The sequence below is a fragment of the Manis pentadactyla genome, chromosome 15 (genome assembly GCF_030020395.1).
Source record: "Manis pentadactyla isolate mManPen7 chromosome 15, mManPen7.hap1, whole genome shotgun sequence".
Classification (NCBI taxonomy): domain Eukaryota; kingdom Metazoa; phylum Chordata; class Mammalia; order Pholidota; family Manidae; genus Manis; species Manis pentadactyla.
Window position 1 is genome coordinate 4,208,778 of NC_080033.1, and position 14,851 is coordinate 4,223,628.

The 14,851-nt window shown below is 50.1% G+C and overlaps 1 protein-coding gene across 4 annotated transcripts in view; it reads right to left on the reverse strand.

Annotated features, from left to right (window-relative positions):
* The window catches only part of RELB (RELB proto-oncogene, NF-kB subunit), a 29,949-nt gene extending 18,157 nt beyond the window's left edge, over positions 1-11,792 (reverse strand). Inside the window, exons 1-3 of one of the 4 annotated variants that reach the window (XM_036885755.2) lie at positions 11,552-11,792; positions 10,649-10,696; positions 5,308-5,654 (exon numbers count right to left, since the gene is read on the reverse strand). In XM_036885755.2, the coding sequence (XP_036741650.2) occupies positions 5,308-5,654; positions 10,649-10,696; positions 11,552-11,606 (450 nt within the window). In that variant the 5' untranslated portion in view covers positions 11,607-11,792. Of the gene's footprint in view, positions 1-5,307; positions 5,655-5,950; positions 6,192-10,648; positions 10,697-11,551 lie in introns of those variants that run through there. The other 3 variants (XM_036885754.2, XM_057492685.1, XM_057492686.1) reach the window with 3 other exon arrangements.
* Between the last annotated feature and the right edge of the window lie 3,059 nt (positions 11,793-14,851).

Below are 14,851 nucleotides of genomic sequence, written 5' to 3' on the forward strand. Positions count from 1 at the left end.
ATACTCAACAAATATTAGCAAACCGAATTCAAAAATACATCAAAAAGATCATCCATCATGATTAAATAGGATTTATTCCAGGGATGCAAGGATGGTACAATATTCGAAAATCCATCAACATCATCCACCACATAAACAAAAAGGACAAAAACCACATGATCATCTCCATAGATGCTGAAAAAGTATTTGACAAAATTCAACATCCATTCATGATAAAAACTGTCAACAAAATGGGTATAGAGGGCAAGTACCTCAATATAAGAAAGGCTATATAAGACAAACCCACAGCCAACATCATACTTAATAGCAAGAAGCTGAAAGCTTTTCCTTTAAGATTGGGAACAAGACAAGGAATCCCACTCTCCCCACTTTTATTCAACATAGGTCCTTGCCACGGCAATCAGACAACACAAAGAAATAAAAGGCATCTACCACCACCACCACCATCACCACACCAAAAAAAAAAGGCATCCAGATTGGGAAAGAAGAAGTTAAACTGTCACTATTTACAGATGACATGATATTGTACATAAAGACTCCACTCCAAAACTATGAGATCTAATATCTGAATTCAGCAAAGTTGCAGGATACAAAATTAATACACAGAAATTTGTTGCATTCCTATACACTAATGATGAACTAGAAGAAAGAGAAATCAGGAAAACAATTCCATTCACAATTGCATCAAAAAGAATAAAATATCTAGGAATAAACCTAACGAAGGAAGTGAAAGACCTATACCCTGAAAACTACCAGACACTCAGGAGAGAAATTAAAGAAGACACCAATAAATGGAAACACATTCCGTGCTCATGGATAGGAAGTATTAATATTGTCAAAATGGCCATCCTGCCTAAAGCAGTCTACAGATTCAACGCAATCCCTATCGAAATACCAACAGCATTTTTCAACTAATTAGAGAAAATAGTTCTAAAATTCATATGGAACCAGAGAAGACCACGAATAGCCAAAGCAATCCTGAGAAGGAAGAATAAAACAGGGGGAATTACCCTCCCTGACTTAAGCTCTACTACAAAGCCACAGCAATCAAGACAATTTGGTACTGGCACAAGAACAGACCCATAGACCAATGGAACAGACTGGAGAGCTCAGATATAAACCCAAGCAAATATGGTAAATTAATATACGATAAAGGAGCCATGGATATACAATGGGGAAATGACAGCCACTTCAACAACTGGTGTTGGCAAAACTGGACAGCTACATGCAAGAGAATGAAACTGGATTATTGTCTAACTCCATACACAAAAGTAAACTCGAAATGGATCAAAGACCTGAATGTAAGTCATGAAACCATAAAACTCTTAGAAGACAACATAGGCAAAAATCTCCTGAATATAAGCATGAGCAACTTTTTTCTGAATGCATCTCCTTGAGCAAGGGAAACAAAAGCAAAAATGAACACATGGGATTGCATGAAACTAAAAAGCTTCTGTACAGCAAAGGACACCATCAACAGAACAAAAAGCCACCCTACAGTATGGGAGAATATATTTGTAAATGACATATCTGACAAGGGGTTAACATCCAAAATATATAAAGAACTCACAAGTCTCAACACCCAAAAAGCAAATAACCCAATTAAAAAGTGGGTGGGGGATATGAACAGACAATTCTCCAAAGAAATTCAGATGGCCCACAGGCACATGAAAAGATGCTCCACATTACTAATTATCAGGAAAATGCAAATAAAAACCACAATGAGATATCACCTCACACCAGTTTGGATGGCCAGTATCAAAAAGACTAAAAACAGCAAATGCTGCCAAGGATGCAGAGAAAGGGGAACCCTCCTACACTGCTGGTGGGAGTGTAAGCTAGTTCAACCATTGTGGAAAGCAGTATGGAGGTTCCTCAAAAATCTCAAAATAGAAATACCATTTGACCCAGGAATTCCACTCCTAGGAATTTACCCAAAGAATATAATTTCTCAGATTCAAAAAGACATATGCACCCCTATGTTTATCTCAAAGGTATTTACAATAGCCAAGAAATGGAAGCAACATCAGTAGATGAATGGATAAAGATGTGGTACATATACACAGTGGAATATTATTCAGGTATAAGAAGAAAACAAATCCTACCATTTGCAACAGCATGGATGGAGCTGGAGGATATTATGCTCAGTGAAATAAGCCAGGTAGAGAAAGACAAGTAGCAAATGATTTCCCTCAGTTGTAGAGCATAACAACAGAGCAAAACTGAAGGAACAAAACAGCAACAGACTCACAGACTCTCCTCTTTGGTGGTTACCAAAGAGGAGGGGTGGGAGAGAGTAGGTGGAGAGAGGGAGAAGGGGACTGAGAGGTATTATGATTGGCACACATGGTGTGGGGGGTCACGGGGAAGACAGTGTAGCACAGAGAAGGCAAACAGTGACTCTGTGGCATCTTACTACAATGATGGGCAGTGACTGCAGTGGGGCGTGGGGGGGACACGATAACATGGGTGAATGTAGTAACCACATTGTTTTTTCACGTGAAACCTTCATAAGAGTGTATATCAATCATACCTTAATAAAAAAAAAGAGGCAAAAAGTTTCACTTGCTCTATATCCTTAATAAAACGTGTGTTTTTTAAAGGAAAAAAAAAAAGAAAGAGAGAGTACAAATGTGGCAAAGGGTATATACAGGTATTCTCTTGTATTTTATGTAGGTTTTTATCTTTTCAAAAGAGACAATTGGGACATAAAGTTGAAAAAAATCCCCTATCAAATTGGAAAAAAGATAAATCCTTACAGATAAATAAGGGGCTGCAAAATGGCCCATCAATGCACCATATTTGTCCCCTTCCTGAAAATCTAGTAGCGAAACATACACTTCAGAGTAAACCTCTCTTTCAACCAGAATGTCCTGCTGACTGCATGCTCCTTATGGCCACAGTGCCTGGAGCCAAATCAAGTAACAACAACGACAACCTAGTGGAGTAAAGGGAGTGGGCATCCACGGCCGGGCAATCTCCCTGGTGTCCTCATAGTGTTCTATGGGGGGTGGTGGTGGGAGCTTCATCCCCATTTTACAGATAAGGAAATCGAGGTCAAGAGAAACAGTGGACTTGGCCCAGTTCACCCAGCTGAAAAGCAGCAGAGCCAGGACTCAAACCGAAGATTCTCTAACCTTAAAATCGAAACTTGCTGGGGAAGGACAGGGTTGTTCTGCTCATCACCCAAATAAACCTGTGAGGACAAATCCCACGAAGGAAAGACGACCAACAGAGAAGCAGGGAACCTCCTGTGAGGGAGCTTGGCCCTGGGGCGGGGTCAGGGAAGGCCTGCCTGAAGTGGGCTGAGGCCTCTTGGGTGCACGGGAGGTGCCCAGGCTGCAGGAGGAAAGCACTCCAGGCAAGAGGAACGGCATGGGAAGAGGCCTAGAAGGTAGCCAGTGAGGAGGGGCTGGGTCGGAATGGACAGCAGGAGCCAGACAAGAGGCCTTAGAGGCCAAGGGAGGACCTTGGCCTTCCTCCTGAGGGAACTAGGGAGCCAGAGGAGGGTTCTGGGCAGGGAGAGGAGCACAGGTGTAATTTAACAGGACTCTCTGGCTGCTTTGTCAAGGGACGTTTGGAGGAGCCTGGGAACTGGTGACCCGGGAGCAGCTGGGGCCAGGACCCAGGGTTAGAATGTTAGTACACTATGCAGGTTCAATGACTGTTTGGGCAAAGATCCAGAAGCACATTAAAGCTCTGTTTTGGGGAGGCGTTAGGAACCAGGCCTCTTGGACACCCTAGAAGAAACAGTCATGGATACAACCCCCATGGAGAGCAATTTGGCAATATCCATCAAATTATCTTTAACCAGCAATTCCACTTCCACAAGTTATTTGAGTGACACACATGAAGGAAATAACAGGTGAACTGGGTTGTTCTCTACAGCCTTGCTCGTAACAGTAGGAAACAGCAACTACCAAAAAGCTCACCAACAGAAGACCAATAAATTACCACACATCCACATGATAGGATCCGGTGGTAGAGAATAAGCCAGCTTCAGACAAGCTGACGTGGGCTGAACTCCAAGATGCATTCTTAAGTTAAAAAAAAATAAAAGCAGTACAATATATATATAAAAACATTCCCCTCTATGTACAAAAGGGGGATAGTTTATATGTACAAAAATATCTGACTGTATAATCATAAAATGTTCCTGGAAGGTTACATGAAATACTGATTAACAATGGTTACCACTGGGCGGGGAACCTGGAGGCTGGGAGCAGAACTAGGGGACCTTTGTTCACTTTAATTTAACCTTAATTGTGTTATGTTACTATAAGCCTGTATATTTTTGCAAGTTTTGAGCTATACAATTCAAAACTCTAAAACAAAATACAGACGTGTATAGTTAGAAATCTGACCTATACTTTAACCATTCAGCACTCCCCCTAAAAGTAATCACATTTAGATTTGTTTTTTCTTTCAGTGTTTCTATATGCGTACCAGCAAATACAAATAGAAAGTCTTACTTTCCCTCTTTTTGACACAAGAGGAATCATAATACCCTTCAGGGTTCTGCATCTACATTTTTTTGGTTTTATTAATATACCTTGGAGACACTGCCACATCAGTACCTAGGCGATAACCTCACTTCAAATTTTTTCGATATTAACTGTACGCGCATTTATACTTATCTGCACACAGCTAAGTGCCAGATGTTTGTCACGACTGCATAGGGTTCCGATGTGTAGATGTTCATTCATTATTTCACTAGTCCCTTGCTGATTAACACTGAAATTTACGATTCTCTATACATACAAGGCTGCAAAGCATAACCTGTACATGCCCTTTTCTGCCCAGAGGCAGGCATATGCCCTCGATAAAGCCCTAGAAGTGGAATGGCCTGGCCTAAGGGTAATGACGATGACAGTAGTACTAGTGCTACTAGTAGCTTCTCTCTCCTGAGTACTTACCATGTCTGAGGCCCTTGGCATGTATAATTAACTCATTATTATCCCATTTTGCAGAGGAGGAAACTTGAGGCACAGAGGGGTTGAGTAACCTGGCCAAGGCTGCACAGCTAGTAAACGGCAGAACGGGGATTCGAACTCTGATTCTTAAGACCTCACTTGTGAGGCAGAGGCTACCCTTGCCTTCGCGGGCAATGAGAATTTTTATCAATGCTGCCAAATTGCCACGAAGAAGTCTTTTCTTTGAATGCCCTTTTGAATTTGGAGCCAGGCGATACCATCATCCGCTCCACCAATAGCAACAGCAATAACAAGAGCCACCCTAAACCCAGGGGTAAATACGTGGCTTGTGACTCTTGGGGGCCGGGACGCGCGGCCCCGCCCCGGGCCCCACCTCGATGGCGGGCAGCGTCTTGCTCGCCTCGGTGCTGCTCTCCCCCAGGATGCTGCCGGCCGAGCGGCCCTCGCACTCGTAGCGGAAGCGCATGCCGCGCTGCTTGGGCTGCTCGGTGATGATCAGGTGCGGCCGCGGCCCGGGGTCCGGGGCCGGGGGCACCAGCCGGCCCAGGGGGCAGCCCCAGGGCGGCGGCGTGGCCGCGGGCGCGGGCGCCGCGGGGCCCAGGGTGACGGTGCTCAGGGAGGCCGCCCCGCGAGACACCAGGCGCGGCAGCCCCTCGCCCGGGCCCGGCTGCGCCCCCTCCAGGCCGAAGCCATTCTCCTTGATGTACTCGTCGATGATCTCTGCGGGAGAAGCACAAACTCGGGGTGACGCTTAGGAGAACAGAAAAGGCTTGGAGACTCCCGAGACCTGTGCCGCCCAGCCCTTTCCAGCCCGCTCATTTCGTCAAGACGTACTTCCCGTGGGCCTGGGCCTCCACCGCAGAAAGCCGCTGCCCTCCTTCCCGCGGACAGCTCCCCAGCCACCCCAGCACGTGAAGCCAGAACCCGGGGATCCGCCCGGCTTCTCCTTCTCCTGCACCCGCTCGCCCACTCCCCTCCCTAACAGCTCCTGAATCCATGCCTCCGTCACCTCTCACCTGGATAAAGGGAGGGCCAAGTGACAGGTGCCCCTGCCTCCATCTTGCTCCCTTTAATAATAACGAGAATTTAACAGCCGCTCACCCCTGCCCTCCCCATCTCAGACAGCAGCACCCCCATCCACAAAAGTGCTGAAGCGGGAAGGGGGCGCATCTCTGTAAGGTCCTCGTGAGTCCCCATCTGCTATGTCCAATCCATGAACTACTTCTGCCTCTACCTCAGACAGGCACTTCCGTTCCCACTGCTTCTCCCCACCTGAGCCGCCCCCACCCTTAGCAGCCCTCCCGTCTCCCGTCTGAACCACTGCTCCCGTATCCGACCTTGCCTCCCCCACACACGGCCAGAGGGATCTTATGTCAGGCCCTGTCCCCACTCTGCTCAGAAGCATCTCCTTTAGACTTAGAGTCATCACCCTCCCCATTGGAAACTTTCCCCAAACTCCATTCACCTGAGAAAAACCGAACGCCATGTGCCTGAGCCCGGTAAGGCAGAGCCCTCCCCTCCGTCCTGGGCGCCCCCCCACTGCCTCCTAACACCCTCCTTGCACCCTGCTCCCATCTCTTTTCTGTTGCATGCACGCACCAAGCCTGGCCCTCTTCAGGCTGTTGTGCTTGCTCCCCCGTCTGCCTATTTCACACGTTCCCCCTCCCCCATTCATCACACCCTGGCCCTTCTCACCCTCCTGGGCTCAGCTCAAATGTCACCTCTCCAGAAAGGCCGAATCAAATGTGTCTTCCCCAGGCGTGTCTCCCTCTTCCTGTTGGTTTCCTTCACAGCCTTTAGGCCAATCTAACAATATTTTGTTTATGCCTTTCCCTAGGGTCTCCCCCCACCAGCTTATCGGTTCTAGGAGGACGTGGAGTTTGTTTGCTTTGCGGCTGAATCCCTGGTGTCTAGAACAGTGCCCAGCATGCAGCAGGTGCTTAACACAATTCACCAAAGGAATGAACAGTAGTCGTGGTAAGAATAACACTAAAGTCAGTTGACATATGCTCTTCTCTGAGGGTCAAGCACCGCTAATACCTTGGGAACGTGACTTTGTTAAAATCCCCCAACAGCCCCGTAAGTCATACTGTGACCCTCCCCCCACCCAACAAGGAAGGCCAAGATCCGCCTCTGTGAACGCTTGGACACCACAGCCTCCCCGCGGACCTGCCCTGTGATACTCACCCAATTCATCTGTGAAAGGAAGAGAGAGAGAAAGAGAAAGGTGAGGTCCAGAAAGTGCTCAAGACTTCCATCTGTTAAGACAGATTCCCCAAACCCATCCCCTCCTGGAGCCCACCCCACCTCCCCGTCCTCATCATGAGAAACTGGGCTCTGACTCCCTGGGGTGACAAATGCCCCCCCATACTCCCCTCCTGTGCTACCCTCCCTTCAGCTCCCAATGTTGGGACCCCAGGGTCAGGGTACCCCCAAATGCCTCGCAAAAAACAATTAGGCCAGGGTTTACAAAATGTTGCTGGGAATCAGCAGAAAAGCCAAGGGTCTTCTCACCAGGAAAGAAATGGGACACCCAAGTTTCTAAACAAAAATTGGGGATATTCCCTCCCAAAAGGCAGGTGGTCACCAACTGGCGTCTGAAGATCCCAGAAGGCCAATCCTCCACCTCCAGGCAACCACCCACTCGGCATCCCGGCCTAGACCCCTGGCAGTGCTCACCCACCATCCTGGGTGCACCCTCTTGGTGGTGGGGAGTGGCAGTAATGCTGGCACAGCCCCTATCACCTCCTCAGGAAAGGCGGCCCTGGAGAAACTGAAACAAACCTCCTCATTCCGCAGACAGGACTAAAGGAAGGCCAGAGCCAGCAAGCAAGCCTTGGGGGTCACACAGCAAGGAAGGGCAGGCTGAGGCCAGATGCCCCACCCAGGGCTGCCTGTGCTGGCTGCTGGCCCCTGGCTGCTGACCGGTGGCTGCAGACTTATCAACGCTGACCTGTCCCACTGCCAGACTGGTCTTCCTCCTCCACTCTTGGGGAGTGGCTCCTGGCAGCCAGACCTTTGTTCCTTGGAAAGCAGTTTTCCTGCACCCCTTATCTCATGTGATCTGTGAAGTCAGCAGGGTGGGGAAGGCACCCCCACTTGGTAGATGGGGACACTGAAGCTGGGAGAGAGGAAGGGACATGCTGTAGGTCATGGGCAGGGTCAACTTCCAACGACTCTGACTTGGAAAACCTTCTCAGGCATCCATGCTGGGTGACCTGGGCACCCCATGATGAGTTACACTTTGGGCCTTCAGGGAGCTCCCAGGCTGTGCAGGAAAACCGAGGCCCAGGCAGGGGTGGCTGGAGCTTTGGACTGCTTCAGCTCAAATCCTGGCTCCGCTGCTTTTTAGATGTGTGGCTTTGAGCACGTTACCTAACCACTTTGTGCCCTGGTTTCTTCATCTATAAAATGGACCCAATAATAATGCCTGCCTCGCTGGGCTTTTGTAAAAATTAATGAACTAATATATAGGAACCACTTAAAACTGCCACCAACAGGAGGCACTAATAAATGCTGGCTGCTGTTGGACAGTGTTGGTAGATAACACTTTATGGGCTTGGGTAAACCGCTTCCTCTCTCTAGGCCTCAGTTTGTCTGTCTGTAAAATGAAGAGGTTAGAAGGCATGGATTCAGAGCATGGGGTGTGGAGTCACACAGACGTTGATTTGAATCCCAGCTGTCCCTTGCTGGCTATGTGGCTTTGGCCAAGTTGCTTAAACTCACAGGGAGCCTCCTTCTCTATAAAATGAGGTCTGAGCTCCTATCTCAGACATTTGTGTGAGCATTCAGGGTCACACAGGTAAATTGCTTAGCAGTGTCTGACCACTCTAGACACTCCATAAAGTTCAGCTAATGTTATTATCTAAAATCCTCTTTCAGCCAGCAAATGTTGGGAACTTCCTCTTCTTACACAGGGCTCAACTCAAATAACACTCCACCCCTCAACCTCCCATGCAGACTTGCTACTATTCAGGGACAGCCAGGATGGGCCACAGAAAACCAGCTGTGTCTTTCTTTCCTGCCTCAGAGCCTTTACACAGGCTGGTCTCTGCCATCTGCCAGAATGCTCTTCCTCCAGTTCTTTGCATGGCCTCCTCCTCTTCCTTCAGATCCCTCTTCAAAAGTCACCTCCTAGGTAGATCTTCCCTGGCCACTCTAGGAGAGTGCTCTGGCCCCTACTCTAGCCACTTGGAGTTAGGTACCTTTGTTTTACCATTTTCGTGACATAGATTAGGATTTGACATGACCTTAAGTTACCGTGACTCATGTCTGTCTCCCCTGTGGATGGGAGCACTGCAGAGTAGGGGGCAAGTTTGTCCCATTCCCACCATATACCCAGGGCCCAGGATAGGTCAGGCCCATCAAATGAGGGAAATGTTCCCTCCTACCCCATCTCCATGGTTCTCCCATCCTAACCCTGCTATGATATCACTGACCCCCAAGACTTCTTCACAGCCCCTGTCACATTTTATAATCCCACATTGAATTTATTACTTATAGGTCTGCCTCACATCTAGGTAGGGAACCCCATAAGGGCAGAGCCAGGCCTGTCTCAGCACTGCCCACCAGAGGACCAGGTATAGAACAGGGGCATACATATTTAATGAATGGATGATGCCAGAAATTACTCTCAACTGAAACCAAAGGCCTAGGTCTTAGGCAAGAAAAGTCTCAGCTTAGTTCCTGTCCAGAACCAGAGCTTGGGCAGTACCTGAGCCTAATGCCATCTCCTACCTTTCACCATCGCCTAAACTCACAGACCTATTAGAGAACCTACAGAGCTTCCTCCACAGCCAAGCCAATGCCTCTGGGGTCTGTGCCCAGATTCTACCTCCAGACAGAGGCTCAGACCCAGCCCACTGGGGCCACTGGGTGTTCATGGTAGACCGAATCCCCTCCTCCAAATTCCAGCAAACTGATAAGAGATGGTGTTGTCATCTGACCATGACTTTACATTGCCTTGGACAGCACTGGGTTTCAGATGGCACAGGCCAAGTGGCCTTACAGACTTGTGGTTCTCAGCATCTCTTAGGAACTTGTTAGAAATGCAGACTCTCAGGGCCCATCCTAGACCTGCTGAATCAGAAATTTTAGAGGTGGGACCCAATAATCTGTTTTAACGAACTCCCAGACTCTGATGCACAGAAAGGTTTAAGAACCACTGTTGTAGACTGTCTAATAATAATTACTATTATTATACCACTAACAGTTAACACTTATTAAGCCTTTATTGTGTGCCAGACACTGCTTTGAAAGTTTACCTGTAGCAGCTCATTAAATCCTCTCAATCCCCCTGAAGGGGAGGCACTGATATTATGCCCATTTTACAGATCAAGAAAATTGAGGCCCAGAGAGGGGAAGTGACTTGCAGACATTCACACAATGAGGGGGTGGTGGCATCAGCCTGTAATTATTACCCTCTGCACTACCACAGTCAATCTCTAAAGAAGACACCTCTTCTTAAGAGTGTCTTCACACATCTTAAGAGCGTGAATAGGTGGTTAGTTTGACCTGTCCAGCTTCTAATCACCCGGGGAGGGAGGGGAAGGGCACCTGGGGGCCCCATCTCAAGGGGCAGGGAGGGACAAAAGCCATTAGCGGAAAGCTGAGATGGACCTCGAAGAAACCCTTAGACAGAGGTGTGCCCACTGCCGCCTCCACAGGACGCCCCCTCCCCGTCCTGAGCGCGCAGGTGGGCAGGAACTGCTCACCCGTGGTCCTGGAAACGGCGAGCGAGAGCGAGGAGAGGTCCGGAGACCCTGCAGAGTGGGAGGCACGACTTAGCAGGCGATAGAGACGCAGCGGGAGGATCAGATCTCCCAAGCCCCACCGCGTTCCTCTCCTGGCCCCACCCCTTTGGATCCGGCCCCTCGCCCTTTCCGCCCAAAGGGTCTGGCCTGGCTTCCTGCCCTAACTCACGGAGGTTCCCTACTTTTTGCCAAGCACCTCGTCCTTCATCACACCCAGGCCCGCTCCTTCCCTCCTTGAAGGTCGAGCCTGAAGGAGCCCTTCTGAACCTCAGTTAGGAAAGCCCCCACCCCCTTCCTTGTCTCAGGGTCTGACTCTACTCCGTCACTTTTTCAGTGCCAGGCTGCTCCCCTTCTCTCAGACCCAGCCGCTTCTCTACTGAGACAAGCCCCACCCCCTTTCTTCTCGGAGTCAAGCCCTCCGCCTTCTCTTTTAATCTGGGTGGGAGCCTGCTTCCTAATTTGTCAGGCTCCGCCCTCCCCTCGCTCTCAGGGTCGGGCCCCGCCCCCTTGTAAGCCAGGCAGCGCCCCGACCCCTTTTTCTCCCCTCTCGGAGTCTGGTCCCGCCCCCAGCCCTCCGGAGCAGGTCCCACTCCTCCTTCTCGGAGTCAGGCCCCGCCCCCTTCTCTGCCCCAGGGTCAGGCCCCGCCCCCTTCTCACTCCAGAGTGAGACGCCTCTCTCTTACCTTGGGCCAGACCCCGTCACCATCCTCTGCCTTCCTTCCCTTTAATACAGTGTCCCCAGAACCCTCACACTCTCCCCGCAAAATCCCTAGACTCCTGTAGGAACCTTCAGACTACTCCGGGACCCCCAGAACCCACGCATTCCCTCCCCAGACTCCTCTCCTGAAACCCGGTCCCGCTTACCCAAGGCCCCCAGCTCCGGCGCAGCGGACGGTCTAGCGACGCGACGACTCGGCATGGCCCGACCAGCGGGGACGAACGGCCTGGAGGCCAGCCCAGACCAAAACACACACGCGGGCAGGCCGGGCAGCTAGGCGGCACGGTCCGATGGACAATCGCGGGCCAGGCGAGCCGCACAGGAACTGGGGCCGCAGGCCGGGCACGACGCGCGGCGCCCGGGGCTGCGGGGGGCGCCGGGCCGGGCCGGGCGGGCGGCGGGCGGGGGCGGGGCGGCGGAATTCCCCGGCGCCGCCGGCCTGCGTGCCCATTGGCCGGCACCCCACCGTGACGTCACGTAAAGGGAACGGGAAAACCCCCACGCGTCACGTGGCCACGGGGGCGGGGCCGGCCGGGAAGAGGAGGCCGGGCGCACAGGAGGGGCCGGGTAGAAGCCGCTGCCCATTGCTCAGGCGGAGACTACTGAAGCCTGCTGAGGACCACTACCCATGGAACCAGTCGGGAATTTGAGGTCTGTCGCCCAGGTCTGCCAGTGGAACTTGAACCTGTTTCCCAGGCTGGAAGGGAAGCTTCACGGTCAGGAGGATACCAGCGCTACAGCAGCAGTTGATAAACCTCCATCATCTCTTTATGCCTCCGTTTCTTCATCTATAAATTGGGAGTGAAGATACCTAAACGTTTACGTTAAAATGTCAGGTCTAGGATTTGCCTCGTTCCTTGCTGTATCCCCAGCACCTAGAACAGCACCTGGAACACAGTAGGTTCCAATAAATGCTTATTGAATGAATGGATGTTTCATTCCTCCCCACGGCCCCTCCAAGCCCAGAACACTTTAAGCTGTGTAGCCCCCAGTGTACATACAGAGCCCCTGAGCAATGGGCTTACCTGGGCGCCTCACAGATGCTTATATTTTGCAACAGCATTAGAGGCATGTGATAGGATTATTGCAGAGGAGACCAAGACTCAAAGAGAGGCATCCCATTGGTTGGATCACACTCCCAAACCTCCTGTCCCTGTGAATGCCTGGGTGACTATAAGGTTCCAGCTTGAATGCCAGGCACCCTCAGACCGCAGAGTCAGGGTTTGGCGTCCTAAGTCTACTTGTGTAAAATTTGAGTGTTCCACCTCTTATCTCTGTGCCCACATGGACTCACTGATTCATTCAATATACACTTTCTGAGCACCTGCTGTGTGCCAGAGTTTGCACTGAGCACCAGGACACAGCACTCACAAGCCAAGCCTGTAACCTGCTCATGGGAGGCAGAATAATGTACAGCAGCAGTTCTCAAAGTGCGGCCCCCAGCCCTTCAGGTGATGCGCAGGTAAGGTCAAGTTGGAGAACTACTACCAAATGCAAAATACCGAGCACACTTTTTCCATAGAGAACCAGATAGCAAATGTATTTCGCTTTAGGCTTTGAGGGCCAGTCTCAATGGCATGGCTGTATTCCAATAAAACATTCTTTTATGGATACTGAAATTTGAATTCCATATAATTCTCAGATGAAATGAAATACTGAGATTTTTCCCAACCACTTAAATGTAAAAATTACACAGAAACTAGGAAAAGCTGGATTGGGCTTGTAGACTGTAGTCTGCATACAATAAAAGCATTGCAAGAGAGGTGGTAGTTTGAGGGTCCCCGAGTCAGACTTCCTGGGTTTGAATCCTAAGTCTCCCATTTACCCACTGAGTGACCTTAGGCAACTGATTTCCTCTCTGAGCCTGTTCCTTCATCTGTAAAATGGGTCTAATAAAAGGATAGTTGTGAAGATTAAATAAAATACTAATAATTGCAGTTGACTCCTGCATACAGCTCTTGTTTGTGCTGGGCGCGGTTCTAAATACTTGTGTCACATTACTCTGTGAAACCTTGGGCAATTACTTAATTTCTCTAAGTTGCAGTTTTCTCACTCGCTCCTGTGAACATCTGACTTGCAGAGTAGTTATTACAGTGTAACAGCGCCAGGCACTGTTCCAAAAGTTGGAACATAGCAAGCAACAAAGCCCCTCCCAGCATGGAGCTGAAATCCAAGGGGAGGACAGATGGACTACAGATAAACAAATACATGTCTGGTAGTGATGACAGTGTTGCAGAATAAAGCAGGACAAATGCATCGACTCTGGAGGGTACTGTTTGGGTTAAGACATTCAGGGATAGTCTGAGACCACATTTGAACAGAGAGCTGAAAGGGTGAAGGATCCATGTGAGTATCTAGGGAAGTGTCCAAGGCCCCGGGAACAGCAGGTGCAAAAGCTGTGAGGTAGGAATATGTCCAGAGCATGTTCAAGGAATGGCAAGGAGGCCGGAGGGGAGTGAGAACTGGGGAAGAAGTGGAGATGGCAGGAGAGCCATGGCCGAAGGTGACGGGGACATTGATAATTAAATTTAATGGATGAAGCAAGCCGTACACAGCACTTAGCCTGGAGCTTGGCTCATGATCAGGAGTGTCAAACAGTGGCTCCTGTTATAGGACCGGGTGCCTGCCTGATTCCCCACTGCCCCTTGCAAATGTCAGGCTTCACACCTGCTTGTTGCTGAATAACTAGAAGGACATGCCAGAAATCCTCAGCACTCCGGATTTCTGGCCTTGAGCCCCATAAGGGCAGGCCTGGGACTGTCTTGGTCCCAGCTGTGAACAGAGCCCCTCCCACCCAGCTCAGGGCAATGCCCAGGGGAGGGGCTTAGCAACATTTGTTGACTGATTGCATGTCAGTTTCTCCACGTGTCCCCAGGAAGTGATGGCGCACAGCAGGAAGGGCTGGGATGTGGGAACCCAGCGAGCTAGGCTATGGTGGAGAGCCCGGAAGGGTGGTCAGGGAGGGCTTCCTGGAGGAGACATTGGAGCTCCAACCTGGAGGATGCATAGGGTAAGGTAAGGTAAAGAGTTGTGTGCCTGGTGGAGTGTGTCCCAGGTAAGGAAAAAGCATGGTCTAGAACCAGTAGGTAAGAAGTCATGGCAAGTTAAAGCAAAGCAAATGAGGCTCTACAGGTTAGGAAGCCCCCTTTCTGACAGACTGCATTCACCAGCCAGGAGAGCCTGGGCTTTTATCCCAAGGGTACTGGAGAGCCACAGTAGGTTCTGAGGTGGGGATGGGCAAAGTTACATTTGTGCATCAGAAAGTTCTCTTTGGCTGCTGGACGGAAAGTGAATGAGAGGAGGTCTGGGACAGACCAGGAAGGATGCTGGGTGGGGGCCCAAGGTGCCGAGAGCGAGCCTGGACCAGGTGGTCTAAGTGGAAGAGGTAAGACTTCCAAGCAATTGCGGGATACAGGTGAGGGGCCCGGCCTGCCAAAGGCTTGGTG